Raw genomic sequence first — 22,071 nt, 5'->3', positions numbered from 1 at the left:
CTTAAGAGGAAAATATAATTACTACAAAATATTTTTTTTTAAATTCTTTAAATTTCCTAGTCTGTTAGATTTATTTATTTTTTAAAGTTCTTGAAGGTTTCTTTATATAAATTAAAATTTGATATGATGTTAGATGTTTCATGCTTTTCATGTCTCCATAGGAGCTTTCTATAAAGGCTATCATTTCATGGATCATTCTGGAATTAGAACACAGAACAGCTTTGCACAAAACAGAATAAATCATACCTATGATTTTCTTTTGCCTTTTTTTTTTTCCTTCATCTGTATTGCAGCGCTGCACCACAGACAGTATTTTTAGAATTGTTAGGCAAAGGCAGAGGGTAAAATTTGTGCACAGAGTACACAACGATTCTGAAAGTGTCTCTGGACTGAGCTGCAGTAGTGTTCCCCTTCCTAGCACTCCTCTGAGGTTATATTTTAGGTTCCATTTGTTTGGATATTTTCAATGGGGGAGGGAGTGGAGGAGGGAGAAAGCACTAGAGAGAACAAGAAAAATGCAGGGATTTACTATAATTTATTATTAAAATACCAGTAGATCGAAGAGACACTTCAAAATAATTTTTAATGCGACTGAGGGCAAGAAGCAACATGTAAGGTCATATGATGCTGTAGTTAAAGCAGCTTTTTTTAAGTAACGAGACACTGTTCAATTCCCTGAATGTTTCTGCTGAGAACAGCAATGGTGTGAGATTCAGAGTTCCCAGAGTTCAGTATTTTCTCTGTCAGTGAGGAAGTGGAAAGCCCTAGGCAACTCACTTAGTCTTTTTTCAATATTTACCAGCCTGGCAAGCTGGTAAGGTTACTTAGACATGATTTAAAAAATTATAAAATGGTTTCACATCCTTTGGGTTCAGTGCAGATAAAAATTGGAAGGTGCCTATATACTCATAAACAGGGTGATGAAAGTGCATTTTGAAATGTCTGAAATGTCCAGACTTGCATTTAAAAAAAAAAAAAAAAAAAAAAAAAAAAGATGGGTTGCTTTGTTGGTTAATATACACTCATTGATTTCCTTATTCTTTAGAATTGTGATCATGTGAACCTATTCTAGTTTTCTGTGATTTCGAACAAATCAACGTGTTTTAAAAGTGATAATCCATTTTTACATGAGAAGTTTTCATCAAAGGCAAAAAGCTATTTGGTAACAAAGCAGTTCAGTTATGCACTTTCCTCACACCATTATTTCCCACAATTACTTTGGAAGGGTGAAGCTGGGGCAAGAGTCATGACACAGAAGTTTCTAAGTGTTGCCTCGCAAGCCCTCCACCCAATACACAGTAAAATTGAGCAGTGGCCATGTCCTGACAGTAATTACAGCAGGGAAACAAATTTTTCCCAAGCTCTGCTGCTTCTTTAGGGCTGAAACACACAGAGGTGTGGGTTACTGCTGTTTGCATTGCAACAGTTTCCTCACCAGAAAGGAGGAAGGGTCAGGTGTGTAGCAGGAAAGGCACATACAGGAAACTGTAAATGGGAGCCAGGAAGTAATACTAAGCATAGTAGGAGATTGTGAAAAAGGAAACAAGAGATGCAAAAAATATGTACATCCACAGATGTCAGGATTCAATATTTGAAAGCTGAGTGAAGTTAATGTGTGTAATTGAAATTAAAACTCCAGCGTTTTATTATTTTTTAAAGCCTGAGTTCAGGGATAAAGACCAACTTTCATCCAATGACCTGTAGGTATCATACTGATTGGGTTTTTCAGTTACCTGAAATAGTCATACAGTTATACTAACAGAATTTGCTTCAGCAAAACATTTCACTAGAATTACACAGAATCTGTATTTTTTGTTAAAGCAAGGCTGTAATCTAAAACGATGAGTATGTTTTCATACATGTTAAAATTGTGCCTCGAAAAAGCTTGTTATCACAATATGTTATTGTACATATTACAGAAAGTACTGCATTTCTCCAAACATAATTTAAATAGTCAAACTGTGTTACACATGAAAGGCATGTGCAGATTCCCTCAGGGATGAGGCACAGCACTCAGTGAGTGGAAACTCTGGCTATATGGAAAGCGGAGCATTACCACCATGGGAACCCCAGGACACCAACACTAATCAAATGGGTACCCAGTACAGTGGAGTCCCACTCAGGAGTGAAGCTCCAGCAAAAACACCACAGGGGTGGATAATAAAACTTACACTGCTTAACATATCATACATATGCACTGTCCTGTTTTGCTCATTAGTGAACTTGCTGATGTAACACAGGTGCTGTTGTCTGAATTCTGAGATCTGCAGCTGGCTGACACGTTGACAGTCATGCACGGTTTTGTGCAGATGGGGGGAAAACTATCCCATCTTACCCTAACAAGGAGATCAGACGTGCTTGGCACTCTACATACTTGGATGGGGGAGGCAAACTGTCCTGGGTCACTGTAACAATCTTCTCGTACCCTAAAAACAGAATTCTAATTTCTTAAATGTTAACAAGTATCTTCACTATCTAAAAAGAATATCATTGCTACTTTTAGGCTCCTGCCAGAGTCTTCTGTCTTTTTTCACAGAGAGAGAAATTTCTGATTCTGGTTTCCTAGAAGTAATTATTTTAAACAGTTTATTTAATAATGGGAAAAAAATCCTTTAAAGTTAATCTTATAGTTTAGAGATTGAAGAAGATGTGCAGTGATGTGCAGTGAACACAGGCTTCTGCATTTTGGACATACATCATACATTTTCTCATGCAGCTGAAGATGTGAAGATTAAGTGGTGGCTTAGTTCTCCATGAGGTAAAGCATGAGATTAGTATTCCCTTGTTATTTAAAAAACTGTTCCCACAACAGAAGGTTCAATAGAGAAAAACTTTTAAAAATCTTCAGGAAAGTAGGCTGTGGGAACTTGTCTTTGTAGGAAGTCTAATTTGGCCATTACTGCATGGCATAAACTGACAGGGATGCATTAATGGTGTGCTAAATACTCTGTTGCAAGCAAATAAAGCTGGAGATATAATTTTTGTCTTGGTAGTTGTCAAAGCTTATTTTCTTTTTGATTAAATTATCTTTTTTTAATAGAAAAAATGGGATAATCGAATTGTAAACAGACTTTGAGCTGAGTTTTTGATCTCATTGGTCTAAGGTTTAAAATATGCTTTTCACAATATCTCTTCTTGCTACAAAAGGCATTATTTCTTCTGTTTTTCAGCACACAAAAGGAAAACAGGTTTCATCAACTGATAGAGTGATGTTTCCATTACTGGTGAAATCATGATGGGTTTCAGTACTGTGTTGTGTTGGACTTTGTAGCTCTAAATCAAATTGTGAGCAAGTTAGTGTTTCGAGACACAGAAAACTCACACTGAGTGCTGATACCAAGAGGTATTGAATGTCCCAGTTTCTGCTGGGTGAAGGCTGAGTGCACATAGCCCCGCACTCATAGCAGCTCGCAGATGGCATTTTGAATGTCTAAATGAAACCGCTGCTTGGAGCAGTGCAGGAAGCATGAAATCAGCACTAGCTTAAAAGAATCTGCAAGCTGATGTATTCTGAGAAATAAAGAACGCATACTCTCAGCCTGTTCCAGTAATAAAATGTAATTTCCTAAGTAGGAAGGACTAGTGACACCGTGAGCCCAGACACAACAGAGCTGCTTGTAGAAGTAGTATTGCTTGTATCTGGCTTTGTCATTTCTTTTTTCATGAGCTGAATATTTTGGGAGAGTTCTTGTTTGAAGCTGATGTATCATGTATTCTTCTGTCCCATATGGGCTATAATGCTTCTATATGTAATAGCCTAACAGCTGTATGTAGTGCACAAAACAAGGTACCCAAATTACATGTAATACCATATGATTGCCAGTACAGACACAGTTCAATCCCATGCTCAGTGAACTAAGTTCAGAAGACCTTTTTGATAGGAAGTAATAGTTGGCATTGGAAATCATGGATTTGTTGACATATGGCATTGGCAAACTTTGCTGCCCATGAAGTCAGTGGGAAACTCCCATTGACACCAGCACTGGCTGAGCACTTTGAAAATTACCCTCTTAAACTTCTTTTTGATGCGGACAAGGGGAAACTAGCTGTAGTGCTGCACAAAATTTTCTAAGATTTTGTATATGTAAGCCGATTCTTCAGTTATTTTCTTGAAAAGCTGATTACAGAGGTACAGAGGGCCAGTAGAACTGAGGCTAGGAAGACATAAACTGAACCCACACTTGCAAATGCAGACCACTCAACAACAGCACATGAAGGCATGTAAAAAAAAAAAAAAAAAAAGCAAGGAAAACTATTTCACAATGTTTTCTCTCCCCTTGCTTCAGTAAAACGACATTAATACTGAGAACTTTTTGGTTCCAAAGTATTTGGGGAAGAAACATGTGGCAACTCTGTTGCCTACATGCCCCTTTACCTGGTACAGTATGACTTGATCATCTCCCCTGCTGTTCCTAAGCATGCAGTCAAAAGTCCTTAATAGCAGGGGGTCATTATGACTGTATCCCAGAGGGGCTTGGAGCAGTGCAGTGGACAGCAAGAAATGTCTACTCTTTAATTTACTTTTGTGTACTTTTTTTTTTTCCTTATACTATTTATCACATCTCAATCAATCAGAAAAGACAAGTTTTCACCATTAAAAAAAAATAATACATAAGCATTTTTCCAGGATTAAATGTTTCGACAATTTATTTGCACAGCCACTAATTACTACCAGAGTACCATGATATTTTAGCTGTATGCAACCAGGCAGCTTACACCAAGCATGTCTCCTGCAGTTTCTGAGGGGAATATCATGATATTCATGGCAATTAACACACAGTAACAAGGACTGCAGCCTGTAAAATCTGTGAGAGCAAGAGCAGACTTCTTGGGGGGAACATCAGTGCAACTGTTATTTGGAAGATATTGCTTTGGCAGGCAGACCTTTGTAAATATTTAAATATTTTGGAAAAAATAAGATTCATGCCCATTTTTTTTCTTTCTTTTGGATTTTTGTTCCCAGCTCCTTGTGGTCAAAATGAAACCAGAGAAGATGGCAAAATAATCCAGCTACCTCCCTGCAAGACAGGAGCATGGATTGTTCCTGCCATCATGGCCTGTTACCTCTTGGTTGCGAACATTCTTTTAGTGAACCTCCTCATTGCTGTTTTCAAGTAAGTGACACATTGCAATGTGTATGGACTTAGGGGGGAATAATCACAGACTAAGAAGGCTGCTAAACTGAAGATTTTGTCTGAGACCCATTTTCAGAAGATGTGAGGGTGAAAGAGGCAGATGCCAATTTCTTCACATTGTCTCATTTCCAGGGACAGACACCCGATGGGAATCAGGTCAGAGAAGCCAAAAAATTTAAAGTTTAGTTATGGCAGCATTTACTCCTGAATTAGAAAACAAAAATAAAAATACCTTCCTGTCTCCTTGGGTTGTGATAAGACTCAGTTCCACAGAGCAGACGTACACAGGAGTACATCTGCCACGCAGAGTTTTTTGCAATGTGAGATACTTTGAAATAGCTGATTGCCAGTGTGCTTTGCTGAAGCACAAATTTATTAATTTCTTCTGTTCTTCTTCCTCTTCTTGCAACAATTATTGAAATGTGTCTAGTTAAGGCACTGTCATACCATCTTCAGCAAAGTACCCAAAACCATTTCAGTTTGGTGCTATTATCCTCTTCTTGCCTTCTAGCAATACATTTTTTGAAGTCAAATCCATATCCAACCAAGTATGGAAGTTTCAAAGATATCAGCTAATCATGACATTTCACGAAAGACCTGTTCTCCCACCACCTCTGATCATTTTCAGCCATATGACTATGATATTCCAACACCTCTGCTGCAGATGGCGGAAGCATGAAAGCGACCCAGATGAGAGAGACTATGGATTAAGTAAGCCTTAGACAATTTACAGAATGCGACTTTTCAATGCCTTGGTAATGTCTAGTGTTTGAGATGAATGAAGGCCAAGTCCAGCACTGTTATAACCTTTCCAGCAGAGAACTACTTTTCTTACCTGCATCAGTTAGTTTTATCTGTATTGCCCAACCCTTAGTTCTCCCCCCAGCATTAATGAGGCTATGTTTTTCTGGGATTTTTAAGGGTTGTTCCCCACTTCGTTCCTTCAAAGCAAAGGGGTTTGTTTTGCTGTTGCTAGAGGTCTGTTATTGCTAGAATTCTCACAGTCCATCACACTTTCAGATCTCAGTTTTATTTCTGAAAATAGAGAGAGAGCATCCCTACTCTTGGAGCAAATAGGACATAGTTACCCCCAATACACTTTTTGCCTAGAGATGTTTGAGAAGGAATTATTTTGTACACACATGTTCTCTCCTTGACACTGACTCAAACTGGAGGAGTAATTTCTCCAGACACTTTAATAGAAAGTCCCATAGCATGATGTAAAGCCTGTCAGATTATTTTGATAACAGTTTCTCTCCTCTATCTGGTTGTTCAAAGTAGATCTCCACCTACCCTTGTGTATATGCCAGAGACAGAGACCTAATGGATGTGCATCTCTTCCCAACATTAGCCCATACACACAGCCCGCTTCTCTCTGAGGAGGGAGCTGGAGCCATGTGGTGGCCCTGGAGATGCAAGTGTAACCAGACTGCTCTTCTCCCACTCACATCACACTGTCTGCCACAGTCCTTGCTGCTGCTGGTGGATATCAGCTCTTTCCATACCAAATAGACACTCTGTACTCTCAAACTCCTTTCCTTGCAGTCTGCTAATTTGATTATATTTTTATTAGGTTACAGGTGGGCTTTGGCTCCCACCATGTCTCTAGGACCTGACCAGCAGCTGTGTTTAGATCTCATGAAATCAAAACACATTTGTGTTTGCTCAGTATTTGCCTGCTTAAGTGTTTCTGTCTCCAGAATCATATGTAATTGAAGCCACTAATTAGGTAATTAGCTGCACCTACCTGCTTTCATACCAAAGTGCCAGATAAATTTGAAGCCTGCATTTGAAAGTTTAGTCCACGAATTCCACAATAAGAACAATATCGTTTGTTTCACATGTTAATCTTAGCCAAATTCAATTTTTCAATTGTTTTCACAGAACTTTTCATAACTGAGGATGAATTGAAAAAAGTCCATGATTTTGAAGAGCAGTGCATAGAAGAATATTTTAGAGAAAAGGATGACAGATTCAATTCCTCCAATGATGAAAGAATCCGTGTCACTTCAGAAAGGTGCACTTTTTTTGTTTGTTCTCTCACAAGTTGGTTGGAAATGTGTTTCTGTTGCCATTCTCACACTTCCTTTAATTTTCTTGAAAAGGGAAACGAGGTATTTTTTAGGAAGTGTGAATTTCTTTTCTCCATTTTTCTTTTTTGCTAAAGCAAATGTTCCTCAGAATTTTATAAACATGAATCTTTTAACTAGTTGTATTAGAACACAACTGACATAGAAAGAAACACAAAATATTCTTGCATTTCAGTTCTTAAAGCAGAACTTTAGGGCACAAGTGAACAGAACACAATGGGAGAGTAAATGAGAGTTCCTCAATGAAAACTACAGCTTTACTACTGACCTACTAGTCATTCAGATAAAGAGTGAGCTTTGTTTCAGGATGGCCTTCCTAGGTAAGCTAGTTTCATTGAGAGCAACAGGGATCTTGCCATTCATTTAAAGGGAACTAGACATTTCACTTAGAGCCGTGAAAGGCACAGGGGACAAAGGTAGCATGCTAATTTATTGGAAGTTGCCAGCCTTCAAGTTCATCAGTCCTAAAAATTCATAAATCTGTTAATCTGCTGTGGTGCTTATATGCTTTTGTCACATAGCAGAGGAGGAACAGCATTAAATTTTGAGGACAGAGTTTGTTGTGTAATTCATAGCATTCTTACTGATAAATATTTTAGGGCAATATCCTATCAGATATTCATAAAATTTATGAATCACTGAATACTCTATTCCCTGAATACTCCACTTTAACTTGAATAACAGGTCAGGTGAGCTGTCATTGTAATCAATTGCACAGATATACTATGCTTTTCCTTACACATAATCACTGTCCCTGTAGACATAATGCACTGCCCCTAATGCAGCTATGCCTAAAATATGTTTTCTATAGGCAAAGAAATATGCTTTTAATTTAGTTTCAAAATAAATCTATCCCAGAGCAGGATTAACAGATATAATATCCTTTAGTCATCTGCATTACTGAAAACAGCACTCATAAAACACATATTTTAGAAAAGGATATTAGAGGGGAAGTATGATAAGGCATGATATAGCTTCCTCATAAAGAATGGTCAAGTAATCCAGCTCTACTTGGTCTGGAAGAGACAAATGAGGAATGAAATGATAAAGGTCTATATAATTATGAGTGCAAGGAGAGGGTGAGTAGAAATCAATTGTTTGCTGTCTCTCCCAAAACAAGATATAGGGGAGCAACAGATTAATCTAGGAGGAGCCCAGGTTCAAAATAAACAAAAAAAGGTGACTTTTTCATGCAGTACATAGTAGAAGAGATCAAATTCTTGACAGCTGATAAGGTCTAAAAGAAGCCGATTATGAATGACAGCTACATGGGTTCAAATGGAGACTAGACAAGCTTATGAAAGAGAAATCCATGAAGGACTGCTAAATATATAAAGCAATATTGAGCCCATGATGTGCCTGAGCCTGGAGACCGAAGAATGCAAGTGGGTAAGAATGACATATGCTTCAAAGTAAGATAGTGGGCTAAACTGATCATGGTCCAGCTGAGTACTGTTTTTTCTTGTGTTCTGATAGTCCAGTGGTCAGAGAACTAACATGAAAATCATAGATGCAGGTTCAAATCTCTGTTTGAGGCATAGCTTTCCTTTGGATGGTAAAGGCGATAAAAGGTATGTTTGAAACCTCTAAATAAGAATTAGTCCAGCTGGGACCTCCTCCACATAGGCAAGTGCTCTAAACCCTTGAAAATGAACATGTAACAGTCTGCCTTTGCACTCTGTGCTGGCCCTGTTTTATAGGAAAGGACCCCTTATCTCTATTTTAAATAAACAGATTAAAGCACCTTGTTCCAGATGAGAGTTCATGATTACGAATCCTAAATGAAGACAAGCACCTGAGCCCTACACAGAAATAGTTCTTTAAAAATCCATTTATGTTAGCCAATATTGCAGTGTGGAAACGAGCATGGCTCAGCTCTGTTAAGGCAGACCCAGGTAGTGATCCCATGGGATACAGAGGCCACTGGGACCCAAGTACACTACATGCAACCCAAGCACACTACTAGGACTTGCAGCAATGAAATCCTAGGTGGATGCAGTTCTCATCTTCATAATAACTCTTCTCTCCTTGCCAAACCAACTGCAGTGTTCTACCACACAAGGCAAGCGCAAATACTTCAAATTCTGATAAATACTTTAAAGATATTTGAGTAATCAGGCCTATTTAAGTGTTTTAAATAACACACAGTTTAAAAACTGTATACCCAGGTCTGTCATTTTGCCTATACTTATGGTCAGGGAAGTATGCCTTGAAATGTTCTTAATCCAAAACACCAAACTTCTTTTTCCTAACCAGTGGAACATTCAAATATTTAAAATCCAGATTTGCACTTCATAGTTTGTACATAGAGGTGTCTTTGTACAAACAAGATGTAAAGCAAATTAAACAGAGAAGATAGAAGTCCTGGTTTCTTCTGGGATAGGTTTAATTTTCTTCCTAGTAGCTGGTACAGTGCTGTGTTTTGGATTTAGTGTGAGAATAATGTTCATAGCACAGTGAAGTTTTAGTTGTTGCTAAGTAGCATTTATACTAAGTTAAGGATTTTTCAGTTTCTCATGCTCCACCAGCAAGCAGGTGCACAAGAATCTGGGAGGAAGCTTGGCCAGGACAACTGGCCCAAAGTAGCCAAAGGGATGTCCAGTCATTAGCCTGTAGTAGCAGACCAAGCACAATACCTACTGTGTTGGTTTAAGCCCTGCCAGGACCGGAGACCACACTGGCATTGTCCCTCCCCCACCCTCAGACACAAGTAGGGCACAAACCCCAGGTTAAAATAAGAAGAAATTTAATACAACAGTGTAATAAACAATCTGAACAACAACAGTAGCAATGATAACAACAATAAACAGTAATAACAGTAAACAAGACAAAAGATATGCAGAGAAATACTGCAAGGATAGAGCTAGCCCCCCGTGTGCTCCCCGCCACGAAAGCCACAAAGGAAAAAGTTCCCATGCTCCTGGGCCTGGACCTGACGTCAACATGGTATGAATAACCCATAACCTGGCTGGAGATCCCTTCCCCCTCTCTGCTGGGGAAACTTAACCCTATTCCAGCTGAACCAGGACACCTACATTAGAGCCATATGAGTTTAATCATCTGTTCAATTAACTCAGCTTTACATAGTGTAAAATGGAACCAGAAAGCCCTGCAAATGTGAGTGAAGTTCCCCCTGAAGACCTTCTGTTTGCAGGAATCTGAGGATGATGTTAGGCTCAATGGAGAAGGAAGGGCTGGGACCTTCTCCTAGAGCTGGACTGCTAACTGCCTTCCCTCTCCTCTACACATCTGTGATATGCTCACCTCTTGCTTGAGCAGCTCCCTCTTACAGCTGGATTTATCAGACTGCCCTAGGTCTTACTTGGAGGAACAGCTGCACCTCATAGGTGCAAAGCCTATCACCTGGAAGAAGGAGTAGGAGGCCAGCACTGGAAGGGAAGTGGGAGATGGGAACAGTCTTGTCTTGCTTTGAGGCTCAGTCTAGGTGGGTTCCAGAGGCAGGTTAGGAGCTCAGGAAAACAAAGCAAGAGATCTTGTTTCTTGCTGCATTGATCTGTTGTTCAGGTCAATGTAAACGAATGATTTCAGCTAAGTGGTCAGTGGCTGTGCTGAGTCAGGACCCCAGTCTTGCCTGACTCACCTACAACAAGCTGCAGTCTCTACTCTCACCTTGTAATAGTCCACCCTGGCATTCTGTGGGGCCTGTCTTGGTTCAGCAATTGCCTTACTTCTCTTGTAACAAAGAACACCACAGAGGTGTCCAGATTTGATGTCACCACACAGAATCTCTCCTTTACCTGATCCTTTCACATTCAGAAATTGAGAATGTGAAATGACGCTTGATGTTTGTAGTTCCCAGGTACTAAGTAACTTGGAGGAGTAGCTCGCTAGCTAGGATCTCACACAGGCACTTGAAAGTAGCAGCAGGTTAGTGATACACATCAGAAGTGATTGACTAAGCAGAAGAATACAAAGCAGTAGAAAGCTATCAGGTGCATTTATCATTAACTGCATTTATCAGGTTATGCAAATCTTGGTGAATCTCTTGGAGACCCTGAGGAAAGCAAAATTGAGCAAATTCACTTCATTGCAGCAGAAGAATCAACTTTTCCTGGAGTGCCTTCCTTTCTAATCACTTTGAAACTTTCAGAGGCACTTTTTGTCCAGCACAGAGACATGCATAGTATGATCAAAACAAGACTATTTTTCTTGATCTGGCATGAAGCCACTAAAACAATCTCTTCAGTAGGCAGTTTTTTAGACAGGTCTTGACTCTTTCAAACCCAATGCAAAACCTCATGTTGATTCTAAAGGGAGCAGGGTCACATCCTAACAGTATTTAAATAGAAGGTAAGCTGGTTAAAGTAGATGTAGTATGACATCTTTGGTACTATATGGTGTCCATTACTACAGCACTTTCTTTATAGTCTGAAATACAATTACACTAACAGCATCTGTGTGAATTAAGCCATAGTTATTATCTTGATTTCGGAGGTGACAGGCTGAAGTGCACAGAAAATAGGTTTGGGTTGGTAGAAGGGCTGCTACTGAGCCTACCAGATACCACCACACATGCAGAATGACAGTAGGAGAGGTCTGTCTGTGTGTCGTCACAAAGAGTTAAGTGGTCTTAGGCTCCAGATGGGAATGCAGCCAGGACAACCCAGTCAGCAGTCCTTAGCCTGCAGAAACCACCACACCTGGGAAAACTGGCTGGCCACTTGCATCTGCAGTGCTTTATCAAAAGATGTCAGGCAAAGTACCAATAGCTGTTACAGGCTTGGGAGCTGCTGTCTATGTTTTATTTAAATAAAGCCATTCTACAGTCACCTATAACAAGCAGGGTGGATACCCCTGTAAGTGATTTTCAGTGTCTACAGTCTGCAGCAGATGAAAAGGATTTTGAAGTATAAATGATGCCTTAAAAATGGACATAGGTCCACAAAGGGACTTATGAACCTGATTCTAGCATTCAGTTAAGAAGTCCACTTCTGAAAAGAGTGCCTTACACCCATTAAATCATTATTTCAGTTAAATTACTGATGAACTGATATGCAAAGCTTAAAAATAAAAATGAACAAAATGAATGCCAGCAGAAACCATCATCTCACAAACAATAATTGAAAGGCTTTATAGAGGTAATATAAAATCTTTGCCAGGTTCCCAGTTCTGGCCTTTTATTTTTTTCCTGGCCACTGAATATTGTCCTCAGATATTCCATGTTTTTTTCACTATTACAAATTTTTGAGCTTCAGCTGAACACACTTGATACATGTACCATCCATGTACTATGTACTTGATGCATTTACATGTACCATCCTCTTTTTCTGTTCTCATTCCCATCTGTTAGGATGGCTTGGCACCTTCTCATATGTTAGATAAATCTTGCTGTAAGGAAAGCATAGGTGCAATAGAGGCATCATATATGGATATTGTGAGATTTGCTGAGATGTTTATACTATCTCCAATACACATGGAAAAAAGATCGAAATAAAAACTTGGGCATTCTTATTTTGAAATAGTGTTTTATTTCAAAACTGTTCCTGAAGGAAATGCAGCTCTAAGCTGTCTATTTACTGAGTGCAAGATCATCCAACAGTATGGGAAAATAGAAAATTTCACTTATTAAAACATTTTAAGGACTGTATTTCTCCAGAACATATCCTCTTATGTCCACAGTGTTTGGCTGATGTGATTTTATTATGTTTCTAGTAGGATTACTCCCAGAGCACGGTGCTGTTCTGTGTGATGAATGGTTGCAGGACTGAACATTAATATAAAAGAATATCACTAATTAAAATAATAAATACTTATTATTTGTTGAAATATGTGGCCATATACTATATATAACAAAAAATTACAGAATTCAGCTAATAGCTTTGGGTTTGGAGGAGATCATCATTCAAACTTTCTTTTTGTGAATAAAATTATATAGTCAGGGCCCATCCAGTATAAATACATGTATGAACTTCTCAGTTATCTATGCACATCTCTGGTTACCCCTGGTTTCTGAATCCAGATTGCACTATCCTCATCTTGTTGAGTTTCTATATAAATTTCCCATTTCTATCAACGCAATCACATCTCTGATTACTTCCATAGCAACCAACAGACCATGTAACTCAAAAGTGTCTCTTCATCTCGGCCAGCAATACCACCAGTCTTAAACTCTGTGCCTCTGGCAGTAGCTAATAGATCATGTTTTAGGGAAGGCTGGGTAAATATATGAATGTGTACCAACAAGGTATGACTTTAGGTTCTTCTTGGGATGCATTAGTTGCATTCAGTAGCAGTAGATAGCTCTCACATGAATGCAGAATGAAAAACATCTCACTATGGACAGTTCTACTAATATTCTGGATACAATTTTTGTAACCAAGTGAAATAATTCAACTGGCTGTATTTGTATTAAAAGTTATTTCATTTGTATACCTCTCTCAAAGCAAGAAGAAAACCAACCAACCAACCAACTAACCAAACAAAACCCACAAGACTATCCAGTGAGCTTCCCAGAACATTCCAGTTTTTAGCTAACTGTGAGGTGAATGGTTTTTGTTGTTCATAATCTGAGCATTCTCAAGTAGAATCTCCAAGAGTTTCTCAAATTGTTCCATATGTCTGAGAGTCCTAAAATTGTGATTTATATCTGTTGATCATCTTGGAGCAATTGTTGCACAATATGAATGTGTGACAAGGCACTCAGATATTAGCTGATAAATATTTCAAAAATATAATTGTTTTTATAAAAAGCAGTTCAGATTACTACTAACATGAAATAAAATTCAACTGCTTCCCATATAAGATGCTCTCACTATGGAATTATATCCTGTGCTTGCAATGACATTGATCTGTTTTGTTGGAGAAGCTGACAGAACTAGAAGTTGACTGGTGCCTAAATGATAATGAGTAGAATGAAGTTCTTTGAAACTACCAGTTCATTTCTTAGCAATGATTACTTGATCAGTAATTTGTTGGAGTCTGATGAAAGCAATACAATTACTGCTTCAAATTGATTTGCTCTGCTCGTGCTTTCAAAATTCACGGTCTTCAACAGAAAAAGCCTCTATTTCACAGGAATGTGACTTGCTGCAGGAAGTGGTGTCACACTCCTCCCTCTCCTCTCTTGTGCAGGCAGGTTGCTGTTGCTCATCACCAAGAGGTAGTCAGAATTCAGTGTTTCACCAGCTAAAGATCTGTGCATTAATTAACAAGGCATTAATGGTGCCCAATACTCATTCATTACTAAAATCTGGTTTCCTTCTGAGCAAGTAAGAGTGTTTATGCTGTTGCCAGTTTCCAGGTCACTTACTTGTCCTGTTGGAAATTCAACTATCAAGAGTAGAAGTTATATTTATCTCATCAGAAATCCTGGATATGATTGACAGGACACCTATTAACATTTGAGTATGAATTGAACTAACAGGCAGAGAGTAAGCGATTTGTGAAAAGTGTGAAAATCCTACCATGTGGTATTTGTTGCTTCTCTGATCATTTTTCAGTATCAACAGGAATGGGGAAAACCAGAATTGTAACCTTCAAAATCAGACAAATATAACTGTATAAATGTGTTGCTTTTCATACTTCTTTGGCAGATAATGGAGGTCCTTGATCTACACTAGGAACTATAACCAGAGAAAATAATTATGAGACGTTTCATATGTGCTAAAGGCAATATCGTTGTGTAAAATTAGAGGGCTCCATATAAATCCTCCAGTAGAGAGATTTTAGAAGCCAGAAAACTGAAATAGTTGAAAGCCCCCAGCATAAATCAGGGCACAATTCACCTTAAAGTCGAAAACATTTTAAAATTAGACAGATCAACAGTGTAGAACAGATATACTGAAGTTTAAATTAGGATCAAACGTTCAATTATTACCTATTAATACTTTAATCTTACTTTTTATTGATATAAGTAGCTAATAAATAACTTAAAATCCATCATTTCAGTCTCTAAACTATTAATACAGACTACCCAAAGCACAAACACAGTAATGGAGCAATCTTAGTGTGTGTACCTTATTGTAGCCTGTATTTGGTTTGATCGGTATTATCCTTCCTGCAGCTTTCACGCATACTTTACTTGATATTACCTACATTCAATACATAAGCTTATACATTGCTTTTTCTGTATATCCGAGCTGAAAATTAATCCAAGAACAAAGAAACTATCTCCTTAGGCCCACACAGCACTATTTGGTGTAAACCTGGAGTGAACACCAGAAAAAAAAGTAACCCACCTTCTATGGCATATTGCCCACTTTCATTACTTCATTTAGTTCTGCAGTTAACTGCAGTGGTCTTGCCTGTGGCACAACTGGGGACAGCATCATCTGGCATCTGCTCTAAGTGTTATTCATTCATAACAACTTAATTAGAAGTTTTGACAGCAGAGAGGCAGCAACTCATAGTAACATTTCCATAATAAATCTTGCCCTGTTTGTTCCCAGGTTTTTTTGGTGACCTATTATCTGAACATCACTGTTTTGCAGAAATTAACCTGTTTAATTCTCACCATTTTTAAGGGTAGAGAACATGGCCATGAGACTAGAAGAAGTAAATGAACGAGAGCACTGCATGAAGGCCTCTCTGCAGACCGTTGACATCAGGCTTGCTCAGCTGGAAGATATGATGGGACGAATGGTGACTGCCTTAGAAAAACTGACTGGCATAGAGAGAGGTGAGACAACCAAGATACGATCCAGAACCTCATCCGACTGTACCGATGCAGCCTACATTGTGAGGCAGAGTAGCTTCAATAGTCAGGAAGGAAATACATACAAGCTTCAAGAGAGCATAGATCCCACAGGAGAGGAGTCCATGTCCCCAACGTCTCCTACAATCTCATCCCGCATGCGAAGTCACTCTTTCTATGCAACAAATATGAAGGACAAGTGTGGGTTGGAAAAGTTTGAAAGCATTTTTAAGGAAAGATCTCCAAGCCTGCATAGGGCTATCAGTTCCCACTCGATAGCAAAAGAAGGAAAGGTTCCTTTAGCCCCTACCAGCACTTTATCAATTGCCCCAGACTCCAGAAGGCCTTCATCTTGTATAGACATCTATGTTTCTGCCATGGATGAGATGCATTCTGATACTGAGCCTCTCGACAGCTCCATAAATATTCTTGGTACTGGAGATGCAGCTCTGCAGGCTCACATAGCCTCTTCCATTTTAGCTAACAGTGCATACATTAGCAGTACACCTGGTGAAAAAATTTCTGGCAGGAGTCTTGATTACGAGGAAACCTCTGGAATAGAAACAAGAGCATTTTCTTCAGACTATTCACAAATCACAGATTGCCAAATCCCCTGGGATTCAGACCCTCCCTTATATCACACCTTAGAGCGATCTAAAAGCAGCCGTTACCTGGCTACAACTCCGTTTATTCTGGAGGAAACGCCAATTGTGAAGTCTCACAGTTTTATGTTCTCTCCATCTCGAAGCTATTTCAGCAGCCTTGGCATCCCAGTCAAAACAGCAGAGTACACAAGTATTACAGACTGCATAGACACAAGGTGTGTGAGTGCTCCCCAGGCCATCGCAGAGAGGGCCAGTTTCCCTGGAAGTCTTGGGGGCAAAGTGGAGGACTTGGGATGCTGTCACCCAGAGAGAGAAGCTGAACTAAGCCACCCGAGCTCTGATCATGAGGATATTGAGGCCAAAGACAAGAAGGGGATCCCCTTATCTCCTCAAGATGTCAATGCTACAAGAACTCTGGCCAACAGCATCCCACTTCCAAAAATAGAGCGGGCCAACAGCTACTCTGCAGAGGAGTCAAACATGTTGTATGCACAGCACACGCGAAAGAGCTATTCTATCAGCGACAAACTTGACAGACAGCGAAATGCAACAGGCCTGCGAAACCCCTTCCAGAGGAGTAAGTCCTCGAGGCCAGAGAGCAGAGGGGACAACCTGTCCATGAGGAGACTGTCAAGAACGGGAGCCTTCCGCAGCTTTGAAAGCAAGCACAGCTAGGCCTAGACAAAGCTCACCAGCCGTCTAAGGGTCATCTGCTCTCCAGTCCATTTTTCTTAGCAGAATTAAAAAAAAAACTCACGTCACCCTGTGTCAACTCCAGTTGGCATTAGCCACCAGTCAAGGGGGAGCACATTGTCAGTCTCAGCATCGCCCACTGAGTTACTGCATCTTGACCTGTTTGACATTTGCACTTAAGGAAAAAGGGAGGGATGAAAGCTTTACAAAGAATTCAGTAAACAACAGGAGTAACAAGTCCCCTTTATGAAGTCACAGGAAATAAATGAGTAGGTTCAGAAATCTGCCTTTTATTAGAAGGCATCCTAAGATCTTTGATCATTATTCAAGTTTTTAGGATGAAGGAATTAACTGAAAGAAAGAGATGTACAAATTAGATGTTCTAAACTTCAATCATTACTTCTTTTTCATCTGTTTCACCGTTGTGATGACTGATGAAAAGCATTTGTTATTTCTGTAGGAACTGGCAGCAAACAAACCTAAAGTCTCCCAAATCCTTTGCATCCCACACTTGTGGAAATGAAGAAAGATGAACAAGAAAGCAACCACAATGTTCACGTGTCTCTTTTTGTATCAACTTCTAGTGCCACAAAAAGTGTATATTTTCAAGAGCATAAGGGAAATGAAATGCCTTTTGTACTGCAATTTAAATGGAGAAAGAATTTATGTTAAAATATCAGGTGATTTCCTGTATAAAACAGGCATTCTAGATTCTAGCACAGCTGAGCAAGCTCAGGATGAATGTAATTAAGCGGAATAGTATATATTTATTTTTTTACCACATTTGTCATCAATATGTTGTCTCACTAAATCAAAGGATGTGATGGAACAATAAGAACAGGGTGATCAGAGTAGAGCACAGTAATATTGTCAGGTTCTCCTGCTCCTTTTAATTACATGTACAAACTGGGGAGATTTACCCACCGGGCTGCTCCAGCCTCTTCTTGCTGTTCCATTCGAGCTGCCGATTTCTCACATCATTTCCTCACCTAAAAATATACCCCTTTTTTTTTCATGAGGACATGGCCGTATTTAAACATTTAAAAATATACAAAATTCATCAAGCAGTCTGAATCCAGATTAATGCAATTAGACTGAAGTTGCTTAAGGGAAAATGTTCTTGGCAGAGGACTGGAAAACACTGAAAAGTATATATGCTTTTAAGGTAAGATATAAAGCCAAAGTGAAACTGCAGATGTCTATAAACAGCAAAAGCCATCAGTTGCAACTAGGCTTCCACTGTTCAGCAGCACATCACACATCATGCATTTTAGTAGGAGAAAATGTATCTGAATGGCAGCACAGTTACGGGTTTTGATTGAAGACAGTCGTAACTCCACTGACCCCATCCACGTTCTAAGGGTCAACAATGTCAACCAGTTTCAAACTTCGCATGAGAAGAAGCTATCACAGTGGTCACAGGTGTAAGGGTATGCAGAAGACAGGAAAAGGGTGGAGAAGCATAAACTGCAACTGGATTGAAATTTCACATATTTTACAAAGGCACAGATTTTACGTTTGTACAGAGTTGAAGCTAGTGCTGTTAAAAATTAAAACAACTCTACAATGACCAACATCTGTGTAGAACCAGCTCCTTTTTGTTATTAAAAATGAACACTTGCAAGTGGGGTACATTCTTCCCATTGTTTAAATGGGAGTTACCTCACAAATCTCTAAGGCAGCTTTGAAAATGCAGGCTGACATTTTCTCACTGGAATCTCACCCTGGGAGACTCTGAGCACCATATGAGAGCTAAATGTGAAAGGCAACAAATCCAGACATAAAAATAATCATCAGCCTCAATAAAAGAGGCCAAGAAGGTGAAAACATTGAGCTACCAAGTCACTGCATTGGAAAGTTCAGGAAATAAAGAAATGCAGCATGGGGACTTCACGTACAATGTGTTTCATACTTCCTGCACCAACGTGTTCCTTGCTTTCTTGTATTTGATCAGGCTTTCAATGAGCTAAACTCCACCAAGACACCATATTTATGCAATTGCCTTGCAGTCCATGTGCAGTGTTATGGTCACATGGCAACACTAAGAAAGGTCAGAAACCTTTCTGTGCATTATGAAGCATGCTTGGGACAGGCTGATTGTTGAACAGTAGCAAAATGTCCAGGGGCAAAGGAACTTATGTTTAACAATCTGCTTCAAATGTGCCAACTTTTGTTAGCAGCCTTCTCCTAAGGCTTCTCCAAATCTATCTATCCTTGGTGAGTAGAGGGGGATATTCTCACTTTGTTTTCTTTGTTACTTATACGAATGTCTGCTAAAACTGTTCATGAACACCATCACCATATTACTGGCCTACTCTAGAGGAACTTCAGATTCATTAGAAATTCCTCAAGAGTGCTTAGTGATTTAGTTCAAGGCATAGGGCTCTCCTCTGGGGTAGATATCATTGCTTAGTTTGTCAGGGTAAAGGATTTTGCCAAACCCAGAAGCTGTATAAATGTTTAGGATACAGCACTTTATTGATCTGGAGCACACATTCCAGGTAAAATGAAACAGGACACTTTATTTACCTCTTAAAATTTGCCATTATATATAAAATGTAAATTCAGACGTTAAAAGTGTGATTGCAAGATGTCAGAACACTACTTTTCCTGAATGTTTCCCATTTATTCTACAATGTGGTGTCTATAGAATATATTATGATAGATGTTAGATTGTTTTATCTTCACCTGTTTTTTTACACACTGCATCAAACTGCTCTTTTTTGAATTTGATGGTAAAATACCCATGCAAAGGGACCAGATTTCCCACTCCCAGTATTATGACCACTTAGTGAGAGTAGAAGTCTTGTCATCCATCATCATGTAGCTATAGCACGTGCCATATGACATATTCTGTATCAAAGGATAGCTTATGAAGTAGATATATATACACACATATATACATATCTCCCACATATAAACCAGTATACTTGTGACATGTGGTAATATTAGTGAACGTTACAGGACAGTTTTAATTTCACATTATAAGTTCTTGTCTGTAAATCTGTAACATTCAATAAAATAGCACATGTTGCATCGAGCATTAAGTTCCACTATCCAATTATTAGCTTACATATGGAATATGCATTTCTGGTCACAGTGTGTAAATTTGGTATGTTTCACACATTTCGGTGTATAGCTCCACTTAAATGTCTGTATGAGCTGATGTATAAACTTCTAATGAGCCACTGTGGGCTGTGACAGGTGGGTTGTGGTAGTGTGAAAGATGAACTGGCATGTTATGCAAGAGATTATAACATAAATGAACTTTAATAATATTTTGAAACTCAACTGAATTTAGCTGTTTGTTTACATATGCTGGCCAACTGAGGAAGCAGTGTACAGTATTTTATAAATATTTTCCTATAGTAATCCATTCTGTTGTTTCCAGTTTAAGTGATGCTATTCTACAGTTGGGGTATACACTTGTCCTAGGTATTGGATTATAGCACATTATTCTTTCACAATAACAGTGTGATATGACTGAAGTAGTTTCTCTTCCTTACAGTCCAGTCTTCTTTTGTGTCAATGAAAATGCATGCACTGTTCCATGAGTTTCTTTGGACTACTATGAGACTTAACATTTTGCTATTGCCTGCCTGTAAAGATGAATCCAGTTAGGAATGAATTCAAGCTTTTGGATGTTTACATTATTTCCATTATGTTTTAGCAAAATAAGTGATTTTTTTATTATTTTTAAATGACAATTGTATTTTATGAAATTGAAATATTCAACACAAAATGCGAACCTACAGCAGTGCTCAGACATTTGGCTCTCTCTTTTTTTGGAAGAGATAAGGTGCTACATTATTGTTCTTAGCACAAGTGCCAGTTAACAAATGGCAGTGAGGGGATAATTTGAAAATACACTGAAAAACCAAAACATCCATTCATCCACATAAGGAAATCCCTCCGGGTTCCACATATAGATTTTTTTTTTTTCATTTTTCCATTTATAGATTTTTTGGTAAAAAAAACTGATTTGTACCTTTTGTGGAATGGATAGCCTTTTGTCAGGGGATAAATATCTTAGTTAGGTATATTTTTTTGTATGAGAAGAAAATGATTTGTTTCTTAGAAACTGTCAGCACATGGAAAATGCAACTACACAAATAACTGCCCAGAAAAAGTGCTGGTAGCAGCACACAGCCTTAGTCCAATGACTGCAGTTGGAGCAAACAAGTATCTGTCCTGAGAGCAGAAGTTATCAAAGGTATTAGCTTAGAGTGAGACAGCGAAAAAAAAATCTCTGTAAACTCATGGTGCAAATTTTCAAAACAAGCATAAATGTCTTGTTATGTTGCTCAGGTTATATGCTTAAGAGAATCTGATAATCACCAGAAGGGAAAATGTGAGCTGGTCGTTCCTGGATTTCCCTAGGAATAAATAAGTAGTTGTGATGTCTCTACCCTGCTTTAAAATAATAGTATATTTGCATTTTTGCACAAATATGCACAGTTGTTTAAACAAAGGCCACATTTTCAGTTCTGTTAAAAGATGCCAGGTATAGATCTTCAAAAGAAATGGCAAAGCTTCCTCACATGAATTTTCCTTCATCCACCTCAAATAACAGCACAGTCCAAAGTGGGCACAAGTGTTGTGGAGGCGTCTGCTTACTAATGAAACCTTTCACTCCTCCAGACGATATTCACTGGCCTTGCCACACGTTGGTATAAAAGAAGTAGTGTTGAATGTGGAGGGTCTGAGTTTCTGCACCCCAGTGAGACTTATCCTGCTTTATAGCCAATTACAGGGTGAATACTACAGGTCACCCAGGCTTCTCTTCTCTGAGATTGACTATGATTATGGTCTTACTGATGCTGGTGCAGATCTGCAGAAAAATCCACTGATTTCAATGGAGTCAGAGGATGGATTTATTCTGCATTTCTAACTCT

At 38.8% G+C, this 22,071-nt stretch overlaps 1 protein-coding gene across 1 annotated transcript in view; it reads left to right on the top strand.

The window, feature by feature from the left end:
* TRPM3 (transient receptor potential cation channel subfamily M member 3) overlaps window positions 1-21,592 on the top strand; it is a 324,961-nt gene extending 303,369 nt beyond the window's left edge. Inside the window, exons 23-26 of the mRNA XM_026866467.1 lie at window positions 4,964-5,114; window positions 5,647-5,846; window positions 7,020-7,152; window positions 15,709-21,592. Of these exons, the coding sequence (XP_026722268.1) occupies window positions 4,964-5,114; window positions 5,647-5,846; window positions 7,020-7,152; window positions 15,709-17,158 (1,934 nt within the window). The 3' untranslated portion in view covers window positions 17,159-21,592. The remainder of the gene's footprint in view (window positions 1-4,963; window positions 5,115-5,646; window positions 5,847-7,019; window positions 7,153-15,708) is intronic.
* Window positions 21,593-22,071: the final 479 nt, after the last annotated feature.

Source organism: Athene cunicularia (genome assembly GCF_003259725.1).
Source record: "Athene cunicularia isolate RWA chromosome Z unlocalized genomic scaffold, athCun1 chrZ_part2, whole genome shotgun sequence".
Lineage (NCBI taxonomy): Eukaryota > Metazoa > Chordata > Aves > Strigiformes > Strigidae > Athene > Athene cunicularia.
This window is presented reverse-complemented; position numbering and strand designations above follow the sequence as displayed.